This window comes from Rattus norvegicus, chromosome 2, assembly GCF_021556685.1.
Source record: "Rattus norvegicus strain SHRSP/BbbUtx chromosome 2, alternate assembly SHRSP_T2T, whole genome shotgun sequence".
NCBI lineage: Eukaryota > Metazoa > Chordata > Mammalia > Rodentia > Muridae > Rattus > Rattus norvegicus.
In genome coordinates, this window is record NC_141535.1 from 150,101,270 (window position 1) to 150,124,340 (window position 23,071).

At 38.1% G+C, this 23,071-nt stretch overlaps 1 protein-coding gene across 1 annotated transcript; it reads right to left on the reverse strand.

Annotated features, from left to right (window-relative positions):
• Positions 1 to 35: 35 nt before the first annotated feature.
• Positions 36 to 19,485, reverse strand: LOC120100835 (vomeronasal type-2 receptor 1-like). The gene is made up of 5 exons (XM_087640960.1): positions 19,213 to 19,485; positions 15,293 to 16,162; positions 11,572 to 11,802; positions 2,422 to 2,545; positions 36 to 1,069 (listed from the first exon to the last, which is right to left on the reverse strand). The coding sequence occupies exons 1-5, from the start codon at positions 19,468 to 19,470 to the stop codon at positions 36 to 38; spliced, it is 2,517 nt and encodes an 838-aa protein (XP_087497086.1). The 5' UTR covers positions 19,471 to 19,485.
• Positions 19,486 to 23,071: the final 3,586 nt, after the last annotated feature.

The following is a 23,071-nucleotide window of genomic DNA, read 5'->3' on the forward strand; positions in this document are numbered from 1 at the left end:
TAAAAACGACATTAAGAGAAAATTTATCTAGGTCATTATCCATCTTTGCATGTCCCTTGGAGCTCACAGTTCTCCTCATCCAGAACAGTAGACACTGTGATGTTGTTAAGCTCACTACTCACAGAGGTTGAGGTCATTTGGATGCTCCTGTCAACCAGTTGACTGACAGTTGGTGGTACTCTTCCACCAACAGTTTCATCAGTGTTCCTCTTTGGCCTCAGCAAGATAATGAAACACTTGGGAAGAAATAGACAGCCTAACAAACCATAGCTGGATGCCAAAATGGCAAATATTTCCACAGCCACTTTGAATTTCCCTTTGGTGCTCAAGTAAGCAGGGACAAAAGAGATCCAGACAATGAAAAAGACCAGCATCCCCAAAGTGATACATTTCCCTTCGTAATAGTTATCTGGCAGCTTGCGAGCCACAAAGGTTGTAAGGAAACACAGCAGAGCCAGAAGGATATCAAAGGCAAATATAGAGCAAAGAAACTCTATAGAACCTTCATTACATTCAAAGATGATCTTTACATTCTGAGGTTCAATGTTCTTGACCATCTTTGGAGGCTTCAACATCAAGTAAGCTGTGCATACACCAATCTCCCCTACAACACACATCAGCATAATGAGTTTACGAAAAATAGGATGCATAGATATAAGCCGGGTTTTGGATTTTGAAATTCTATAGGCAAAAAAGAGTGAAATAGTCTTTCCAAGAATGGAAGACAGACAAAGGCAAAATCCCAGTGCCAGAGTGACCTGGCGGGCCATGCAGGTCCAATTGCATGGCTTGCCTATGAACAGCATGGATGAGAGCACCGTGATAACCAGAGACATCTGAATGAGGAAGCTCAGCTCCTGGTCATTGGCTTTTGCCAATGGAGTATGCCTATGGATTATATAGATAACAGTGACAGCCAAGACCACAAGTGCTCCAAATATTGAAAGGATGACAAGTGCATAGCCCAGAGCCTCATCATAAGTGAGGAATTCCACAAGTTTTGGCACACACTTGTTCTTCTGTGGATTGGACCAGTTATCTTCACCACATGGGTCACAGAGTCTTTGGCCTATTGAGAAAAGAATAAAAAGTAGATGATTAACTTCAATAAATTTGTCATATTTAACAGTGAACAGTCTGGTGCAGTTAGAGACCTGAATAAGGTTTACTGGAAATCTAATATACAATTTATATAATATCTTAAATTTACAATTATAAACGTGACCTTGGTGCAGATGCTGTGACAGATTGTGAGTTGTTTTCAATATCAGGAAGTGATCACATCTCAAATTGAGCTGTTCATATTTGTTTTTTCCATTGGTAAGCTCCTTTCTTTCTCCTGAGTATATTGAATAAAGATGCCTCTGTCTTCGTCAACTTGAGAATAGCCACGTAATGAGAAACACTTCCTCTAATATGAAACAATCGAAACAACTAGCACGCAACAGGTTAAAATCCTATCATTTTCATTCCGTCATGTATTATTCCCTAATGGATGAGTATTATGTACTTGTCTACTGAAAAGTGCCCAACATTAAATGCTTCATCATTGAGTACTGAGGATGATGATGGAAAGGAAATCAGAACCACCAATCCTGGTCCCTGAGCTTCAAAAGGGTAATTCTCAAGGGAGGCTCTAAAAGCAAGTATTGTTGAACAAGGAAAAGTTAGCTGAGGTGAGATTATGAAAGATGATAGAATGGGTCAATTCAGTGTTAATTTAAAGTTTAGAAGAAAACAAACATTTGCTTTAAACACCTCTGGTTTGTACAGTTCTGGATGGAATTCTTTGTGGAGTGTGTGGGACCTTTAGCAAGGGAATTGTGCAAGGCTCAGGGTACTTTATTCCATCCAGTCTGTTTTATCATTTTACATGATTACTCTTAGGGGTTATATGACAAAAGACAAGTGAATTTTAGTTTCTTCACCAAAAAATAAATACACATATAAAGAAATTTGCTCTAACATATTTCTAGAGATGAAGCCTCTCTATGTCCCCTCCTCTGAGAAGCAACTGAGCTCCTTGTTACATCAGTCCAAGTCTCAATCAATCACTGTGCAATGCACGTGCCTTCAGTGCTTAGTACCTTAGGACAATTTGAAGACTTTTCTCTAACTACTGCTAGTGTTCAGTCTAGTTCAAAAATAAATACTTACAAGATTTTATGACTTTAGTCATATTTCATATCTTATATTTTTTGGTGTTTCCTTATGTACATGTTTGTAAGTCTTTCCCAACTGTAGTAGTGAAAACAATATTATCCTTCATTCATGCTGCACAGAATATTTTGTAATTTAATAAATGTTAATTATATTGCCATGTATTTCTTATATATTTTATAAAAATGATTTCAGGATTTCTTTTTCAGGATATGTTTAATCTAATTGCATTACTATTCATGGAAAAGTGACCATCTCTACCTGGTTTCTCTGACACATATCCATCCTCACACGGGATGCAATCAAAGCAGCATAGGGGTTGTCCTGGGCGATTTTTCCTCCGGGTCCCTGGAGAACACACTTTTGTGCAGAATGATTCTGGAAGCTAGAGGAGACATAGAAGGTGGACATAACAAGACCTTGAAACAGTTACACCTTTGAAATGGAGAACATTTTGATTTGCATATCCATGGAGACATGTGTCCCGTTTATAAAGACAATGAACCCAGGATACTAAGCAAACATAGCATAGAAAGCACGATAATAAGGAGACCCTCATATGGAGAACTTCATCTAAAGGAGAGTCTTGTGTTTGACTCTGGAAATGTCAAACAATCTCTAATGACAGTTCTTCATCACCTTGGTGATCAAGGCCAAACTACTGTCACATCTGTTACCTTAGATGTGTCAGCTTTCTAAGACTGTTTATGGTTTGATGAGAGCTGTGACATCATAACTCTCTTCAGCTCCCGAAGGATATTTTCTTCCATACCTGCATCCCAAAATATTTTTTATTGTATTTAGACATCTATTCTCAGTGGTTGGCAGAAAATGAAAAAATGAATGAACTGTTCAATGTGAACTATTAATGTAAACAATTAATGTAGAGCAAGCTTAGCTTGGCATGTTTGTTGCTCACTACATATAGAAATTTCAATAGCAAGTACAGGCCTTTTTTGTTTTATACTCTACATGGATGTGCACCTGAAATTCAGAATAAATTAGGCACTTACATATTAATCTAGGGAGATAAATATTTACAAGCAGATAAAATAGGTTTTGTGACCAATGCTTAGTGACACCTTATACATACTATTAAGATCTCAGCTCAGAAAACGAAACCAAAGAATCTCAATCCAAAAGCAAAATAAAAACCTAGAACAGTGAAGCTTACAACACAATAAACTGTTTAAGACATAATACACATTTTTGTGCTATTTAGGAATTTTAAATTTGTGTGAATTCCATTTAAAGCACCTTCCTTATATGAATATAACGTCAATTTAGGCCTCTCCTGAATTCCATAGTCTGAAACCAATGATAGAAAAAGACTCTTCCTCTAGCTGAGGCTATGCAGGTATTAGAAACCTCAGGAACCAGAGGTCCAGGGAATCCCATAAACTAAACCAGTATTCAGAATTCCTCAGACCATGCCATTTTCCAGAACCCCAGATGCAACGGGAACCAAAACCACAAAATCCAGAAGTTACGTAGGTCCCAAGTACCCCAGTGGAGAGATGCCACTAGAGCTAAGGACTCTCTGATAACCACAAACACAGGCTCTTCAAGGCCGAAGATTACAGAAGTAACAAAGCAAGGGGAAATCATCCTCCCACCAAGATAAAGCCAAAATTAGCACTTAACCCTACGCAATCCCCAAACCCATATGACTATATGTCAGTGTAAGTAACAAACAAAAGCACCCAGGGCATTATGGTATAACCAGAGCCCATCTATCCTTCTCCCGCAAACTCTAGGTATTGGTAACACAGCTGAAGCTCAAGGAAAATACCTTATGAAGATGATACAACGTCTTAAATAGGAAACAAACAAATCCCTTAGGGAAACCCAGGAAAAGAGAAAACTCTTTTGGGCTACAAGAAACTCAACCATTAGGCAATAGCATATATAGGCTAGACCTAGAACCCCTTCACATATATGAAAGATGTGTAGGTTGTTCTTTATGCAGGTCCACCAAGACTGGAGTGTGGGATTTCCCTGACTCTGTTGATTGCCTCTGGATTCTATTCCCCTAACTGGGCTGTCTTATCTGGCTTCAGTGAGTGAGGATGTGCATAGTTCTGTAGAAACTTGATGTAGATGTTGGTTTGTACTTAGTTACCTCTTTTCAAAAGAGAAAGGAACGGGGGATAATGGGAGTGTTTAAAGGAAGGGGTGAATAAGAGATGAGGACATGCTATGAATTGGATGTAAAGTGAATGAATAAATAAATGAATAAATAAATATGTACATAAGTGAATAAATCAAAAGAAATCTAGAAAAACAAGTATGAGAAATGAATGAATATGTTCAAGACCTCAATATAGAAATGTTTTTGCACAGAATCCTATGTGAGTTTCAAAGAGCTAATGTTTACTCCTGAAATTGTTCCCCAAAACAAAAAATAGAAGCCACAATCACCCTGATACCAAAAAACAAAGAAAGCTTCAACGAAGAAATACACATCAATATTCCTCATGTACACATGCCAAAATATGTATTAAAATATTTGCAAACCAAATTTAAGAGTATGTCAAATATATCCTTCAACATGATCACGTAGGTTTTATCCCAGGGACGGAGGTATGTTTTAACATGTGAAAATCTTTTAATGTAAACCACCATGTAAACAAACAAAAGGAAAAACAACACAATCATTTCATTAGATGCTGAAGACGCCTTTGAAAGTGTCCAACACACATTCGTGATAAAAGTCTTGGAGAGATCCAGGATACAGGGACATACCTCCAGGAAACTGATACCTAGCCTCAAATTAAATGGAAAATTCTCAAAACAATTCTTCTAAAATGAGGCGCCAGACAAGACTGCACAGTCTCCCCATGTGTATTTAATGTCGTAGTCAAAGTTCTACCCTGAGCAATACTAGAACTAAAAGAGATCAATGGAACACAAGTTCTAAAGAAGTCAAAATATTCTTTTTTGGAGATGATGTGATAGTATATTTAAGTAACTCGAAAAATTCTCCCAGAGAACTCCTATAGCTGATAAACAGCTTGTCCAAAATGTCTGGATAGAAGACTAACTTAAAAACAAAATCAGTAACCTTCCTGTATACAAAAGACAAAGGGCTGAAGAAGAAATCAGGAAAAAATACCCTTTATAGTAGCCACAATAATGTAATATTTTTTCACAGAACTCTAACGAAGCAAATGAAAGAGATATATGAGAAGAATTTGACGTCTGTGCAAAAAGAAATACAAGAAATTATCAGAAGATGATCAATATGGTAAAAATGGCCTTACAAAGGCATTCTCCAATCCTACATAACACTAGAACGTTGCTCAATTATGTTTATAGTAGCTTTATTTGAAATAGCCAGAAACAAGAAAGAACATAGATATTCCTAAACCAAAGGATGTATTAAAAATGATAATTCTGTATAATGTGAGTATTGGTCAACTATGGCACATTTGTAGCAGAGGACTGCCTTGTCTGAATGAGAGAGCATACAATTAACCCTGTAGAAACTTGATGTCCCAGGAAAGGAGGATGCTGACAGGTGTGAAGTAGGGGTTGCTACATGGATGGGCAAACTCTTTCAGAAGCAAAATAGATGGGAGATTGGGTGAAGTACTCAGGGAGGGCAGACCATAAAAAGGGGCAATATTTGGAATGTAAATATATAAAATAATTTAATAAAAATACAATGACATAATAAGATTTGCAAATGAGTTGAACTCTAAGAAATAATCCTGAATGTGATAAACCAAGCCCCAAAGACACTGATTTTATGTACTCACTTATTAGTGAATGTTAGCTTTCAAGTAAATGATAACCATGTTACCATCCAAAGAAACAGAGAGGCCACATAAGGATAGTTCAAAGGGGTCCCTATGAATCTCCTTGGGAAGAAGAAATAGAAAAGACCCCTGATGTGTGGAAGAGACTAGGGAATTGGAACCTGATTGTTTATGTTGGGTGAGGAAGGAGGGAGAAAATACAGGGACAAACAAATGGAATTTTGTGCTATTTTGGGAAAAAGCTAGAAACCCAGTGCAATGGAAACTCCTGGAAATCTAAGAAGTGACTATAGCCAGAACTCCTATAGATTGGGATTGTGAAGCCTTAACTAGCAACCTCCTTTAATCAGGAGAGGCCATTAGTGAAGGTATTTGGGCACTGATCTAGATATATAATCTTCAACCTACAATTTGTCCTACCTATAAGATGTTCTGTATTAAAGGCTGCCCAGAAATAATGGGAGTGGCCACCAATTGCTGGTGCCGACTGAGACACATACCACAATGGAATCCTACACATGATAATGCCTGAAATGCCAGGATCTAGAGTGTGGATAGCCAAGAGAATAGAATAGAACCCAGAAAAAAACCAAAAGGACTGCCATCTGACCACCTAAAAGTCTTGATTTTTTTTTCCTTTCTCGTTTGTATCCCTTTGAACTACTTTGTTGTCTAATTGCTCTGGCTAGAACTTTGAGTACTATATTGAGTAGATAGGGAAAGAGTGGGCAGCCTTGTCTACTCTCTAATTTTAGAGGGGTTGCTTCAAGTTTCTCTCCATTTTGCTTGATGCTGGCTTTTTGTTTGCTGTTTATTGCTTTTGTAATGTTAAGGAATGGGCCTTGAATTCCTGATTTTTAAGACTTTTCACTTGAAAATATGTTGTATCTTTTCAAGTCCTTATACTACTTGAAAGTTCTAGACAGGACAATTAGACAACAAAAGGAGGTCAAAGCGATATAAATTGGAATGGAACGATTCAAGATATAGCTATTTACAGATGAAATGATAGTATACTTATGTGATCCCCGTATTCCACCAATGAACTCCTACAGCTGATAAACAACTTCAGTGAATGGCTTCATATAAAATTAACACAAAGAATTCAGCAGCCTTCCAATACTCAAAGGATAAATAGGCTGAGAAAGAAATTAGAGGAAAGATACCCTTCACACTAGGCACAAATAATATAAAGTATCTTGGTGTCACTCTATCCAAGGAAGTAAAAGATCTGTACAATGAGAACTTCAAGTCTGTGAAGAATGAAATTGAAGTAGACCTCTGAATCTAGAAAGATCTCCTATGCTCATGGATTGGCAGGATTAACATAGTAAAAATGGTAATTTTACCAAGGACAATATGCAGATTCCATGCAATCACCATCAAAATTCCAACTCATTTCCTCATAGAGACTGAAAGAAGAATTCACAAATTCATCTGCAGTAACAAAAAACCTACAACAGTGAAAACACCATCCCTGACCTAAAGCTATACTGCAGAGCAGTAGTGATAAAAGCCACACAGTATTGAAACAGGATAGACAGGTAGATCCATGGAATAGATCTGAAGACCCATAATTAAATCCACACACCTAAAGTCACTTGATCTCTGACAAATAAGCCAATACCATCTAGTTGAAAAAATGTACAAGAATGCAAATTGATCTATTCTGATCTCCTTGTACAAAGCTCAAGTCTAAGTGTATCAAGAACCTCCATATAAAACCAGATACTCTAAATTTAATTGAGGAGAAAGCTGTAAAGATGCTCAAACACATTGGCTCACAGGAAAATTTCTGAATAGAACACCAAAAAATTGCTCAGGTTCTAAGATAAACTATAGACAAATTGGATCGCCTAAAATTGCAAAGCTTCCGTAAGGCAAAGGATACTGTCACTAGGACAAACAGCAACCTACAGTTTGGGAAAAGATCTTTACCAACCCTATGTCTGCTAAAGGGCTAAATATAAAATATACAGAAACAAATAAAGAATTTAGCCTCTGGAGAACCAAATAACCCTATTAAAATGGGATTCAGAGCTAAACAAAATATTCTCATCTGAGAAATCTCAAATGAATGAGAAGCACCTAAAGAAATATTAAACATTCTTAGTCATTAGGGAAAGGCAATTCAAAATGACCATGAAAGTGCATCTCATTCCAATCACAATGTCTTAGATCGAAAGCCTAGATTAGAAAAGATGCTCACAAGGATCACTCCTCCATTGCTGGTGGGAGTGAAAGCTGGTTCAAGCATTCTGGAAATCAGTCTGGCAGCTCCTCAGAAAATTAGACATAGTACTATCCGAGGACCCAGCTATACCACTCCTGGGCATATACCCAAAAGATGCTTCAATATACAACGGGGACACATATTCCACTATATTCATAGCAGCCTTATTTATATTAACCAGAAGCTGGAAAGAACCCAGGTGTTCCTCAACAGAGGAATGGATACAGGAAATGTGGTACATTTACGCAATGGAGTACTACTCAGCTGTTAAAAACAATGACTTCGCTCTGGGAATCGGAAGATAGGGGCACTCAAGCATCAGGTTCCTTGCGGTCCAGAAGGGACCTGAAGGGACCCAGTCAACAGTTCCCTGCACCCAAATCCCGTGGGAGGGAGAGCTAAACCTTCAGAGGGGCAGACACGCCTGGGAGGCCAGAAGAGACTACACTCTGCCCACATTTCTGACTCCAGAGGAAAACACCTAAGGCCATCTGGGACCCCAGTGCATTGAGACCTTGAGAAAAGGTGGCACAGGCCCTCCTGGTTGCGGGTGAGGGGTTAGGGGGATGTTGGCCTGGAAACCGGGAAAGGGAATAACAATTGTAATGTAAATAATAAGTACCCAAGTTAATAAAGATGAAAAAAAAAACAAAACAAAAAAAAGAAAAAAAAATCAAAACAGAATGAAATCCTATTTGGGACATGAATCTGCAAGGCCACATTGAGGCACATCTGCCATGACTCTATTAAGAGCTCATACTTGAAGACATATGATAGGCACTTAGCTTTCAAATGATTTAAAGTGGTCTTGAAGACACATAGTAGGCCCTTCTTTTTCATATAGTATCAAGAATGAGCTATAGTCAGCAAAGGAGCTCACAAGGGACCATGAGTCTAAGTCAGGGAGGCCACTAAAGGGGTCCAGACTAAAAGGCCAGGGGTTTAGTTGGTCTGCAGAGGAGAGACACGTGAGGGAAACTGACTTCTTAGCTTTACGCTTTGTCCAATATAACCGCTGCTTGTTAACACTTGAAATTCTCCAAATTTTTTTGAAACCTATAGGCCATTTTTGAATGTGCTTTGAAAACACTGCCTACTTCTTTTGTGGTAAGTATGTGTTAGTCATAGTCTAAGCTACAGGCCCTACTTTCACTCACCTGACCTTGCATTTGGTGAATGGTGCCAAAATGAAAACTACCCTGTCGGCAATTTTAAATAAAGCTGTAGGTTAATGATTGAAAACAAAAAACAAAAAACAACGACTTCATGAAATTTGCAGGCAAATGGATGGAACTAGAAAATATCATCCTGAATTAAGTAACTTAGTCACAAAAGCCCACACATTGTATGTACTCACTAATAATTAGATATCAGACAAAAATCTCAGAATAACTATGATACAACTCATAGACCATATGAAACTGAAGAAAATTAAGACCAAAGTGTTGATGCTTCAGTTATACTTAGAAGGGGGAACAAAGTAATCGCAGGAGGTAGAGTAAGAGAGGGATCTGGGATGGAGAGATGAGCAAGAGGGAAAAAGAGGCAGGTTCAGGTGTGGGAGGAGAGAATGGGGGAAGAAATACAGAGGATCAGGAAATTGAATTGAGGTATGTAGTAGTGGGGGATGGTGCACTGGGGGCAGCAACTAAAAAGTTCCAGATTCCAGGAAATTAAGAGGCTCCCAGGACCCAACAGGGATGACATTAGCTGAAATACCCAACACAGGGGAGAAAGAACCTGTAGAGACCATATCCAGAGGTTAGGCATGACCTCTGTTTGAAGGATGGGGCCACCCAACCATCTCAAAAATATTAACCTGGAATTGCTCTTGTCTTAAGGATGCAGGGGCAAAGAGTAGACTAGAGACTGAAGGCCATCCAGAGACTGCCCTTCCTAGGGTTTTATCCCACCTACAGACACCAATCCCCGACATTATTGTTGATGCCAACAAGTGGATGCTAACAGGAGCCTGACAGAGTTGTCCCCTGAGAGGCACTGCCAGAGCCAGACCAATACAGATGTGGATGTTTGCAACCAACCTCAGACTGAGAAGAGGGACCCCATAGGAGGAATTAGGGGAAATACTGAAGGAACTGAAGAACATAGGAAGAAGAAAAATATCAACCAGTCAGACCCTTCAGAGCTTCCAGGGACTAAACCACCAATAAAAGAGTATACATGGAGGAACCCATGGCTCCAGCTGTATATGGCATATATAGCAGAGAATTGTCTTATCTGGCATCAATGGTAGGTGAGGCACTTGGTCCTGTAGATGCTCAATGCTCCAGGGTAGGGGAATTCTAGAGTTGTGAGGTAGGAGTGGGTGGGCATGAGAGTGGGTGAGGACCCTAAGAGGAACAGGGCCTGTGGCAGTGGTATAGCAGATTTGTGGTGGGTAAACTGGCAAAGAGGATAACATTTGAAATGTAAATAAATAAAATAAACAATAAAAAGGTAAATGAAATGATGTGTACTGGTCTTCTGCTATACTCTCGTTGGTGCCTAGTTCAGTTTTCATTAGAGTGGTTGCATCCAGCAACTGATAGAAACTGGTGTAGACACTTGAATCAAAAGCCAAACATTAGGCAGAGCTCAGGGAATCCTGCAGAAGAGGAAGAAAGTAAGGATTCTAGGAGCCAGAGGTGTCAAGAACAACACAAGAAACTCAAAGAATCGAGTAACCTGGGTTCTTAGGAACTCCAACAGTCTGAACCAACAACCAGGGAGCCTTCCTGGGACTGACCTAGGCCCTCTCAACATATCTAAGAGTTGTACTGCTTGCTCTTATTGTGGGAGTCCTAATGGTGGGATCAGGGTCAGTCTAAATCTTTTGTTGCTTTTTAAGATTCTTTGTCTCATACTGAGTTGCCTTTCCAGCAAAAATACAAGTGGAGGTGTCTACATTGACTGTCCTTTGATATGCCATGTTTAGTTGATAGACATGGGAGGCCTGTCCTTTTCTGATGAGAAAGAAAGGAGGAGCGGATGTGGATGGGGTAGAAACAAGATGGAGTTAGGGTAGGGGAAGGATGAAGGGACACCACAGTTGGGATGTAAAAAAACCACAAAAAGGAAACAAATATGTTAAATAAATACATATTAATATAGTAAAAGTAAATATTAGGAAAATATGACCCTCTTTCAATTTCAAAAGAAAATAAAATTATGATGTTCCATCGAAACATTCTCAAAATATCAAAACACTACTAAATTATGTTAAAGTTCTTATGTTTTTGGGTTTAACATGGACTCTTTACATTATAAATAGACAGAGAACAAAACAAAAAACCCATATGCTACATTAAGTAAAAAGATTTGGAATATGGTAAAAGCTTCAGGTGTTTTGCATTTATTTAGTGCCTGAAAAATACTTTTCTATATATATAAAAACAAAAATTTGTCAGACCAACTAACCCTGTAAGATTCAGTCTTCCAAAATAGTGTTGAGTTCGTTGGTAGAACAAGTTCATATTTTGAAGGTGTGAATTTGTATTCTCCAACCTTGACAAAGGCAACTTCTCCAGCATTATCCATGTGCCAACTGAGTATCTCATAATATGCACTTTCTATGTCTCCGTATAAATCAGTCTCTATTTTGCTTTCATCATGTGTAGTGAATTTGATTTTCCTAAAGTAATTCCATAGCTAATAATGAGGAGTAAGAGAAGAGTTAAAAAAGTAAAAATACAAGTAATTTGTAAACATTTAAATACTTAAATAAAGATTTGTGAAGAAGGTAGATTGATTTCATATATAATTCATACTATTTTCTTTTTTTCTAATGCCGTTTTTGTTCACACACTCTGATATTCTTTAGCCACAGGTGACAATTAAAACAGAATGATTTGATAAATTGAGACATACTGTGCATGTAGCATGCATACTGGGTTATAAAGTTTTAAAAATGATGGAATCTATCTCATAAATAATTTTACATTATACTTTATTACCATCACAATATATTAAATTATTACAACACAACAAATAGTATTTTAGACATACTAGATTAAACAATTTGTGAAATTTAATTTTACCTATATTTCCTTGCTTTTGGTCTCTGGACAATTTTAATATGCCACTGATGTATACTAAAATTGTATGTATTTGCTAGAGGAAAATAAGCGTATATGACAGTTTTACAGTATAATATCTCTGTATCAAGAGACAAGGAACAAGAGAATGTTTAGAATAATTTCATTCCCTTACTCCACTTTCCTTGTGTAAAGATGCAAAGGTCTACAACTGATTTGTTCTTTTGAAACTCTCAGTCAAGTAGAGAGACTGGGAAATCAGACTCTAAAAGTTAAATTCAATAAAGTTAAGTTGTTGTCTTGTCATAGTTTCCTCCTAAATTCAACCATATCATCTTTTCAGGGAGCCTCTTTAAGTAGTAAGGCAAACATCTCAAAATAGCTTTAGGAAGTCCATGTTACTGAGTACTTTCACTAGGTAGCTTCCTGACAGAGTAAGCAAGGAAAGCTGAAAGTCCTTCTCAGCCTCTGTTAAATTGCAAAGAAGAATCAGACAAGACAAGGTGCAGAGAAGACTTTTGAGATCAGTCCATCTGCTGGGAGAAAAAGAAGCCAGCTGAGGTACCTGGAAGTTATTTAGACCAACTAGGGAAGGACACACCATTGAGCGGCCTGAAAGCTATTCTCAAGGTTCAAAGATTGATTTGTGAGCTGTCACCCATGCTAGGTAGGCCTAGGTGTTGCACCTGTCTTAGAGTCATTTCTGTTCCTGTACCTAACTCTTCACCCATATTCCTTTAGGTTACCCCAATAAAATTCATTGGTTGAGTGAGTTGGCCTTCGGTGGTGTCTGATTGTGGTGTGTTTAGGGCTCCCTATGTGGGTGAGTAGATGTGTGTGTTGCATCTCCATAGGAAAAGTTGTATCACATCACAGTTGCTTTTGTAGAAAGAATGTTGAAAAGGGCACAGAGCAGGTAATGGTTGACTGACTTTGGAAACTGGAAATTCTTTATTTCTCAGAAAAATTCCACTTTAGCTGGAATAAAAGAGATTAGCAGAATATTTCCTTGAGAACATGCTTCTGAATTGTTAGTTTCCATTATGGCCTTGGTGAGAGGTACAATAGTTCATGGGACTGACATTTAATCTATATGATCAAAGAGACTTTGAGAAGAATTCTTTCTTCTCAATGAGAAAACAAACTCTATCCAACTAGCTCTTCTCCTCATTAATATTAGGTAAGTGAGAGTATACTTGTTTAGCATAAAGGAAATAAATTACACAAGACATATGCTTGATCTTCATCTAACCTACCTGCTGTACTTGGATTTCTTTTTTTAAAAAAAAGGACTTATTGTGGTCAAAACCTCTCCATAGACCAGCAAGACTGGGATCTGGAGTGTTTTGGTTCTGTTAAATATTGTGACCACAGCAAGGCATACATTTATGAAACATTATTTACCTTTGTTTTAAAAAGAGTATTATTATTTTTCCTGACCTTTATACTAGTGATTAAGGCTATATCCTGAAAAAATTTACTAACTGGATATATTAAGAAAGTGTTTTAGTTACCATTTACTACTTTGTGTACCTGGCCTCTTGTTTCCTTCTATCTGTTTTCCTGTCTTTCTCAATGTGTATGAAATCAATGTCAAAAATCATGAAAATTAAACACATATTCTAAGTCCATGAAATGTCCTCCCTTCTCCTTATCAACAATCAAGCAAATACATGTTCAAAGATTTCCACAGTCTGAACCATGCCTTAATCAGCCTTCCTTCAGTTTCACTGGCTTGATTTTTTGGGTAGTGGCACATACATATTTCTCTAACATAATAATAATTTTCAAGAATTTAGAAATGCCAGGTGGCTATTGGGCATAGCTCTAGTCCCCCAGACTGATTCAGGGCACACAGTGTAAACTAGTCTCGTGAGGGGAATGATGAGAAAGAACAGGAGAGTTAAAATAAGAAGGAGACAAAAACACAGTGTAATTTAGAAATGTTCAAGTAAAGAACAGAATTTCAATGGTTTTCTAGTCTTGACTATTGGTAGGATAATCTTAAAACATAAGTAAATACTGCGTAAAGCTTTGGTTTCGTTAAAAACTACTCTATATTGATACATTTACCAGCTTTTTAGATTCACAGAATGAAGAGTTACCTGGGTGACTAAGAACATCCAACACTGAATGCAGTGCAGGCCAACCTGAAAATGAAGGTTAAATGGAAATGCAAGGGTCCCAGCCTCTGGCAAATTAACAGTGTTTTATATAAGTGTAAAGGGGTAATGATCAGGTGAATAAGAAGTAACACATTAGTGATGTTAAGTGGGCCTCTTGTGGGGCTGGCAAGAACAAAGCAGGGATGCTCAAGTTCCCTTTCTTTTCTAAATATGTGTGTGTGTGTGTGTGTGTGTGTGTGTGTGTGTGTGTGTGTGTGTGTTTGTGTATGGAGGGTGGAGATGGACACAAACAAGCAAGAATTAAATGGATGATACAAGTCTTTGCAAGACTGCTCATGTTTTACCAACATAAATTGTTTGACAGATGATTGAGGAAGACAGAGTAGATGTGGATGTCATAGATACCAGCTATACTCTTTATCCCCTGATATCCATTCTTTTTTTTCTAGATCATGTTATATTGTATTAAGACCTCATTCTCTAGTCTTTCTTTTAGATAGATAAGACAAATTGTTAAAACAAAGTTCTGAAGTGTAAGGAAAATTGTGTAAAATATCCAGGACTCATCCTAACCTGGAGGGACATAAAAGTCTTTGCCTCACATGAAGCTGATGTTTTGGAATCCAAGTAGGGATCTTAGATTACAAGATGCATGCTGGAAACAGGAAAAAGACCAAAGGAAGAAACCAGAGTCACTACCACATGCTTTACTCCTAGACACATTTACATTTCATTTTTGTGAAGAATAACAGATTATTTTGTAAAATGCATTATTAATTTTTTTGTGAGACAGGTTTGTTATCATTGAAAACAAACCTAGCAATTTGGTAGAAAATGTGGACTTGAGCAATCAAGTCACCCAGATAAGTTGTGATGGTATAAAATCATATGGAAGCAAGTCAGCAATTTCAATGGTATGAGCATGGGAGTAAAGTCTTGATTGTACATCATGCTACATCATAGGATCAAATAACATACCTTCCCGGACTCAAAGTCAGGTATAATTGGACATGCTACATTTTCCCTATAATCTTCTGTTATGCCAGCTCTGCTTAAAAGATCCATGGCATAAGCTATAAGATACACAGCTTGTTTGACATTGTTTGTAATTCTCAGCTGAGATGTGTCCAGATAGGTATTTTTCAGATCCTCCAGTTTCTCCTCTCCAGTGCAGAGCTGATCAGACATGGCATACAATCTGTCTTCTTTTCCAGTCATATTCACTCTGTGGTCCACATTGTAAGGCACACTGCTGTTGGGCCAGGTACAGTTAAAAGCAGTTTGCCAGAATTCAATGGTCAAGATATCATTTGGATCCTTGCTAGGGTGTACATCATAAAGAAATTCTTTTAATCCTGGTATAACACTTCTGGGGATTGCAAATCCAATGGTTCCACCAAAATAGGGAAAATACCCAGGCTTTGCAATGAGAGCTGAGGTCATCCAGGCTTCACTGGCTATCCATGTCCTGTCTGTTATATTATGATGAACCACTTCCAGCACAAAGGGGCTGAGATGAATGTCAGTTGCATAAAGCACAATGACTTTGGCAGTGGATTTCTTTACTTCATTAACAGCTATTTGCATTTTCTCATTGGAGTAGACTTTTGGAATAGTTTCAGAGAAAGCAATGCAGAGGTTGGACAACTCCATTTTTTTCCTAAGTGATTTTACTCCGTGTTTACCATAATCATCATCAGTTGCAATAGCACCTACCCAGACCCAGCCAAAATGTCTTATCAGATTCACGATTGCCTCGGACTGGAACTTATCACTGGGTATTGTGCGAAAAATGTTTGGAAATTGAATCCTGTCACTGAGAATTGGGGAAGATGAAGCATAGCCCACCTAAAATTGGAAATATTTATAGTTACTGGAAAGCAGGAGCTAAAAAGTAAATGAAAACAACAATCTGAGAGAGGGCTAAACAGTGATCCCTTTGTGCTCATATCCTTATGTAGACAATAACTTTCTACTGGATCTTCTACTTACTGGGTAGGGATGGGGACAATTCTGATAACACTTTGGCTTCAGCAGCAAACCACTGAACTGAGAATAGGACCCCCGTTAAAGGAATCAGAGAAAGAACTGGAAGAGCTTGAAGGGGCTCGAGACCCCATATGTACAACAATGCCAAGCAACCAGAGCTTCCAGGGACTAAGCCACTACCTAAAGACTATACATGGACTGACCCTGGACTCTGACTTCATAGGTAGCAATGAATATCCTAGTAAGAGCACCAGTGGAAGGGGAAGCCCTGGGTCCCGGTAAGACTGAACCCCCAGTGAACTAGACTGTTGGGGGGAGGGCGGCAATGGGGGGAGGGTTGGGAGGGGAACACCCATAAGGAAGGGGAGGGGGGAGGGGATGTTTGCCCGGAAACCAAAGAATTATTATTAAGTATTAAATAAATTAAAAAAAAATTGAAAAAAATACACTTTGGCTTCTCTTCAACAAAAAGATTTCAGGACTACCAATTGTTAAGATAAAAACCCTTGGGGTTGGGGACTTAGCTCAGTGGTAGAGCGCTTGTCTAGCAAGCGCAAGGCCCTGGGTTCGGTCCCCAGCTCCGAAAAAAAAAGAAAAAAAAAAGATAAAAACCCTTAGTATCACTAGTTTACATAGGTGGGACTCCAGCAGTTTCAAAATGCTCTCTTGCAGTTTCCTCCATCATGCTGGATATTTTTCACTTACTGAGTCAGGATATCCAATCTCTTCATCATCTGTAGCATCTCTTGTGCAGAGATGATGGCCTGATTCCAAGTTTCAATCTGCACACTTACATGACTTTGTCCCTGGGTATTCTTCTTGTTTTACTTTTGATCTCTTAATTATGCTGTTTTTTTCTTTTGTCGTTTAGTTTTCTGCTTTCAGGACTCCTGTATATGTAGGTCCTAACACTTGTTTTGAGCGACATGAAAGAATGGACTACTCCAATCAGAAGAGTGAACACCTTGTCCTACAAAGTTACCAGAAACTATCTTTTTAGTGCACGTTGTCAGAGAAACGAAAGGCATGCCTTCCTCATTTCCTCAGTAGTCCTCCTTTGCTCTTTGTATTTAAGGAGACCTCAGTATGGAGATCAGGTGAGCAGGCATTCCTGACAATCCTTCAGGTATCTTTGCGTAGCAAATCTTATAAGTGCGGACAAGTACCCTACATATTTTACCTTCTCACCATCCAATCTCATTCTCTTACAATATTACTTTCATTGTGATGTTCTATAACTCCCCAGGTCCAATTGATCTGTTCATTTACACTGTAATCCTGCTGTGTTGTTTTTCTCTTGTCATTTGTATCCTCTTATTCCGCCTTCTGATATTTGTAGTTTCCTTTCTAACCACACAAACAGCAGGTTTGTTGAAGCTATATTTTAGGAATGAATGCCAGTAAGAAGGAGTGCTATCAGATTTCTGAAGTTTAGTGAATTATTTATCATATAAAATCTTGTTACTTGGATCAACTCAGTCTTTGTTTCTTTCACAAGAAAATATCTTGATAACCTAAAATTTTTGTTTCTAAATATATACATTTTAAACATATGTTTTATTACTTTCTTATTTCTGAGAATGATTAAAAGTCATTATGAAGAAATATACTAAAGGTTTCCAGTCTATATATGAATTCATTAGAGTTTAGGGCAGATAGAACTCAATAGCAGCTGCAGTTTGAATGAGCTGCATGAAACTCAGCCCAAAGATATGTGCCAAGTTGCCCGCCTTTCCTTGCATTCTTTTCCACTGTACTTTGTTTTCTCTTCTTCTCACTCACATTTCAAGTTCTCTAAATTAAATACTGTAGTTGATGGACATTATGGGTCATTAACTCAGCACTTGTCTACAAGGAACCGTCCCTGGGTTTTATCTGGAGTGTAACAAAAGAAAAGGGAAAGAAAGGAATAATGGAAATTAGGAATGAGGGATTGGAAGGACGAAGAAAGAATGAAAGAGATAAAGGAAGACAGAAACAAAGAAGAAAGAAGAAGAGAAGAGGAGGGAATGTAGGATAGAGGAAGGAAAAGTTAGTGTAGAATCTTCCATAACTTCAGGTTCACCAATCATTTTGCTCAACAATCAGGTCAACACATCCCGACACTTTACTGACCCAGGCTTTGTAATAATTCTAGATACTTTTATTTTCCTAATAATTAATTCTTTGCCATTACTTATTCTTGTATTTACTTATATCAATCTCTCTGGGTTTAAAATATCCTATTAATGTCAAATCCCAATCTCATTTTAGCATGTCAGTATGATTTTGCTTATGACTTCAAGCATCAATAGAGACCCAAAGGAAACCATGTGCTTTATTCCAATCACCATCCAACTACCAAGTATTTATGGATGACCTCTAACCTGCTCCACACAGTGATCTCAGTCAATATGTTTGTCAGTTGAGCATGATACTATAGCAGTTTGAGCAATCTCCTTCTAAATAGGTTGTGATTCACACTGCCAGAGCTTGGGTGAACAGAGTAACTTGGAGAACCCGGACTGATTCAATCTTTTCTCTGTATCTTTTGGCAGCATCTAAGGACTCATAGATATGTGCAATAATTTCTATATACTCTTTGTATTTCTCTTTCTCCCTCCCTCCCTCCCTCCCTCCCTCCCTCCCTCTCTCTCTCTCTCTCTCTCTCTCTCTCTCTTTCTCTCTCTCTTTCTTTCTTTCTTTCTTTCTTTCTTTCTTTCTTTCTTTCTTTCTTTCTTTCTTTCTTTCTTTCTTTCTTTCTTTCTTTCTTTCTTGACAGCATTTCCTTGTACAACATCCCTGAATTTTGTGGCACTCACTTTGTTAAACAGGCTGACTCTACCTCCTAAGTTCTTGAATTAAAGGCATGTGCAGCCCCCTCCTGGTAAGTGTTTGTATTTCTTTTTAAGCACACTATTTCAAGATACCTGAGGTATGTAATAATCTCCTAGAATTCTCGAAACTGCAATTGACATTGTTGATCCTCCTGCTCCAATAATTCCAACGAGGTATTTTCCAGTGCTGTTCCTAAGGTTAGGCTTGTATTCTTCCTGACCTGTTAGAAACACCAAAGCTGACTCCATTGCTTTGGTGGTGGAGAAACAGTTGTCAAATATCTGGTAGCCCAGAGTGTGTTCAGGTAAAATGTCCTTTCTCTCATTAATCTCCTTGATGGTGTGGAGCATCCATCCAGCGGAAACCCCGGAAATTAAACCTGGAAACGAAAAGCCTTGGTGAGTCAGTGACCACTAATGGGCCTAGAAAAGAGAAAGCAGGTCACGGAAGAAGCTTCAGTTGAGTGAGTGATTATAGCATTTGCTGAAGGAACAACAGGTGTCTCAATTTTCTGTACACATCAAAGTTTTAATTCTTTATAAGTGATTGGCTTACATTTTCTTGGCTTATATATCTCTTTTATGCTACTACATTTTGAAATTTGTTCTTATTTCTTTTCAAAATTATTCTTTTATTGACAATTCTCTTAAGCAAACAAACTTAATCTCTCAGAACAGGCTTCCTCACTTCACTGCCTGTCACTGGAAACAATGATTTTCTCATTTTGGGCCTTTTTCCTTCCGAATAGTAATTATATCAATAAAATAATTATAATTCATTAAATCCTTACAGCAGACGTTACTAAAGTCGTAATTTAAATTTCTGTAGTCTATGCTTCAATTACAAAATACAACTTGCTGCTGACGTATGTTTAACTGAAGTTGTCTTCCTGTTACTCTCATGTAAAAATGTAGATATCAGCTTCCGATTTATTGTTTGGCGTCTTTTACAAAGGGACATACTGCCCCTGCATCTCATCACCACATTGCTTTCAAGGCCTTCAACATGAAACAACACCAAAACCTTCTCTTCATGTCCTCTTCTCAGCTGTATTCTAACCGTAATTTAGCAAAAACACATAGCAATCATGTGAATAACTGATTTTTTGCTATGCTCTGTAGCTAGCTGTACCATTTAATTTTATATCTTTACTTTAAATCATCCTGTAATTTAAATACATCAAAGTAATTCAGATATTTACTATTAACTTGTATTTTTCTTCCTGTCTATGTGAGTGCATATTCTGTTATGTGTGGAGAAGAGATGGCAATGATAAATGTCTTTCTCAATTACTCTCCACCTTAATGTAGGAGACAGTGTTCCTCACTGATTCTGGATCCTGACATGGCTAGCCCAGGCTTGCAGGAAGCCCTAGTGGTCTTCCTGATTCTGCTTACTGAGTCTTTGGGTAGCAGATTGCCACCATGCCAAGCTGGTTTCGGGTGGGACTTTAACTCAGGTTCTCTTCATTGCAAGGCAAGATCTTTACAAGATGAGGCTTCTCCCCAGGCCCTTCTATCGAATTTCTATTTTGGTACAGATTTTGTTTTCATTTAGTGTTCAGCTGTTGAGATCCTTTGGTGCTGTGTACTATAAATACAGTAACCAAGAAGCTATTCTCTGCCTCTTTATCCAGAAAATGTTGATCTCTTTAAGGAAGAAGAATCAATATATATATATATATATATATATATATATGTATATATATATGTGCATGCATTTATCTCAAACAAAACTGGGATGTGAATAGATGTATGAGCAAAGAAATTTAAAAGCCATGTATCTTAGACTATAACAGTTACACAGAGCTTGAAGGATGATAGAGAGCTGGGAGAGCACTGCAGACAGGGGTGAGAAGTTACTACAACCAGAGACAGACTACAAGTAGAAAAAGCAGTCAAGCATAGAAAAAAATCAGTAATTTTAAGACAGAGGTAGGGATGTAACAGGATAAAGGAGAAGCAGAAAGCAGAAGAGACTAGAACAGAACATTTTCTACCATCTTGTTACTTAATTTCCAACTTCACACTGATAACATTGTACATCTTCTAAATAAGTACTGCAGTACATTTTATTTTATTTTATTTCATTTTATTTTTCATCTTTATTAACTTGGGTATTTCTTACTTACATTTCGATTGTTATTCCTTTCCCGGTTTCTGGGCCAACATACCACTACTAACCCTTCTCCCTCCCTTTCTTTATGTGTGTTTTCCTCCTCATCCTCCCCCCATTACCGCCCTCCCCACAACAATCACATTCACTGTGGGTTCAGTCTTGGCAGGACCGAGGGCTTCCCCTTCCACTGGTGCTCTTACTAGGATATTCATTGCTACCTTTGAGGTTGGAGCACGGGGTCAGTCCATGTATAGTCTTTGGGTAGTGGCTTAGTCCTTGAAAGCTCTGTTTGGTTGGCATTGTTGTACATATGGGATCTCGAGCCCCTTCAAGCTCTTCCAGTCCTTTCTCTAATTCCTTCAACGGGGGTCCTGCTCTCACTTCAGTGGCTTGCTGCTGGCATTCGCCTATGTGTTTGCTGTATTCTGGCTGTGTCTCTCAGGAGAGATCTGCATCCGGTTCCTGTCAGCCTGCATTTCTTTGCTTCATCCATCTTATCTAGTTTGGTGGCTGTATATGTATGGGCCACATATGGGGCAGGGTCTGAATGGGTGTTCCTTCAGCCTCTGATCTAAACTTTGCCTCCCTATTCCCTGCCAAGGGTATTCTTGTTCCCCTTTTAAAGAAGGAGTGAAGCATTCACATTTTGGTCATCCTTCTTGAGTTTCATGTGTTCTGTGCATCTAGGGTAATTCAAGCATTTGGGCTAATATCCACTTATCAATGAGTGCATTCCATGTGTGTTTTTCTGTGATTGGGTTACCTCACTCAGGATGATATTTTCCAGTTCCAACCATTTGCCTACGAATTTCATAAAGTCATTGTTTTTTATAGCTGAGTAATATTCCATTGTGTAGATGTACCACATTTTCTGTATCCATTCTTCTATTGAAGGGCATCTGGGTTCTTTCCAGCTTCTGGCTATTATAAATAAGGCTGCTATGAACATAGTGGTGCACGAGTCTTTTTTATATGTTGAGGCATCTTTTGTGTATATGCCCAAGAGAGGTATAGCTGGATCCTCAGGTAGTTCAATGTCCAATTTTCTGAGGAACCTCCAGACTGATTTCCAGAATGGTTTTACCAGTCTGCAGTTCCACCAACAATGGAGGAGTGTTTCCATCTTCTGAGATCTCAATTTCTTTCCTCAGAGGCTTTAAGTTCTTATCATACAGATCTTCTACTTGCTTGGTTAAAGTCACACCGAGGTATTTTATATTATTTAGGACTATTATGAAGGGTGTCGTTTCCCTAATTTCTCAGCTTGTTTCTCTTTTTTTTGTAGAGGAAGGCTATTGATTTATTTGAGTTAATTTTATACCCAGCCACTTTGCTGAAGTTGTTTATCAGCTTTAGTAGTTCTCTGGTGGAACTTTTGGGATCACTTAAATATACTATCATATCATCTGCAAATAGTTATATTTTGACTTCTTCCTTTCCAATCTGTATCCCTTTCATCTCCTTTTGTTGTTTGATTGCTCTGGCTAGAACTTCAAGAACTATATTGAATAAGTAGAGAGAGAGTGGGCAGCCTTGTCTAGTCCCTGATTTTAGTGGAATTGCTTCAAGTTTCTCCCCATTTGGTTTAATATTAGCTACTGGTTTGCCGTATGTGGCTTTTACTATGTTTAGATATGGGCCTTGAATTCCTGTTCTTTCCAGGACTTTTATCATGAAGGGGTGTTGAATTTTGTCAAAAGCTTTCTCAGCATCCAATGATATGGCCATGTCGTTTTTAATCTTTCAGTTTGTTTATATAGTGGATTATGTTAATGGTTTTCCATATATTAAACATCCCTGCATGCCTGGGATGAAGCCTACTTAATCATGGTG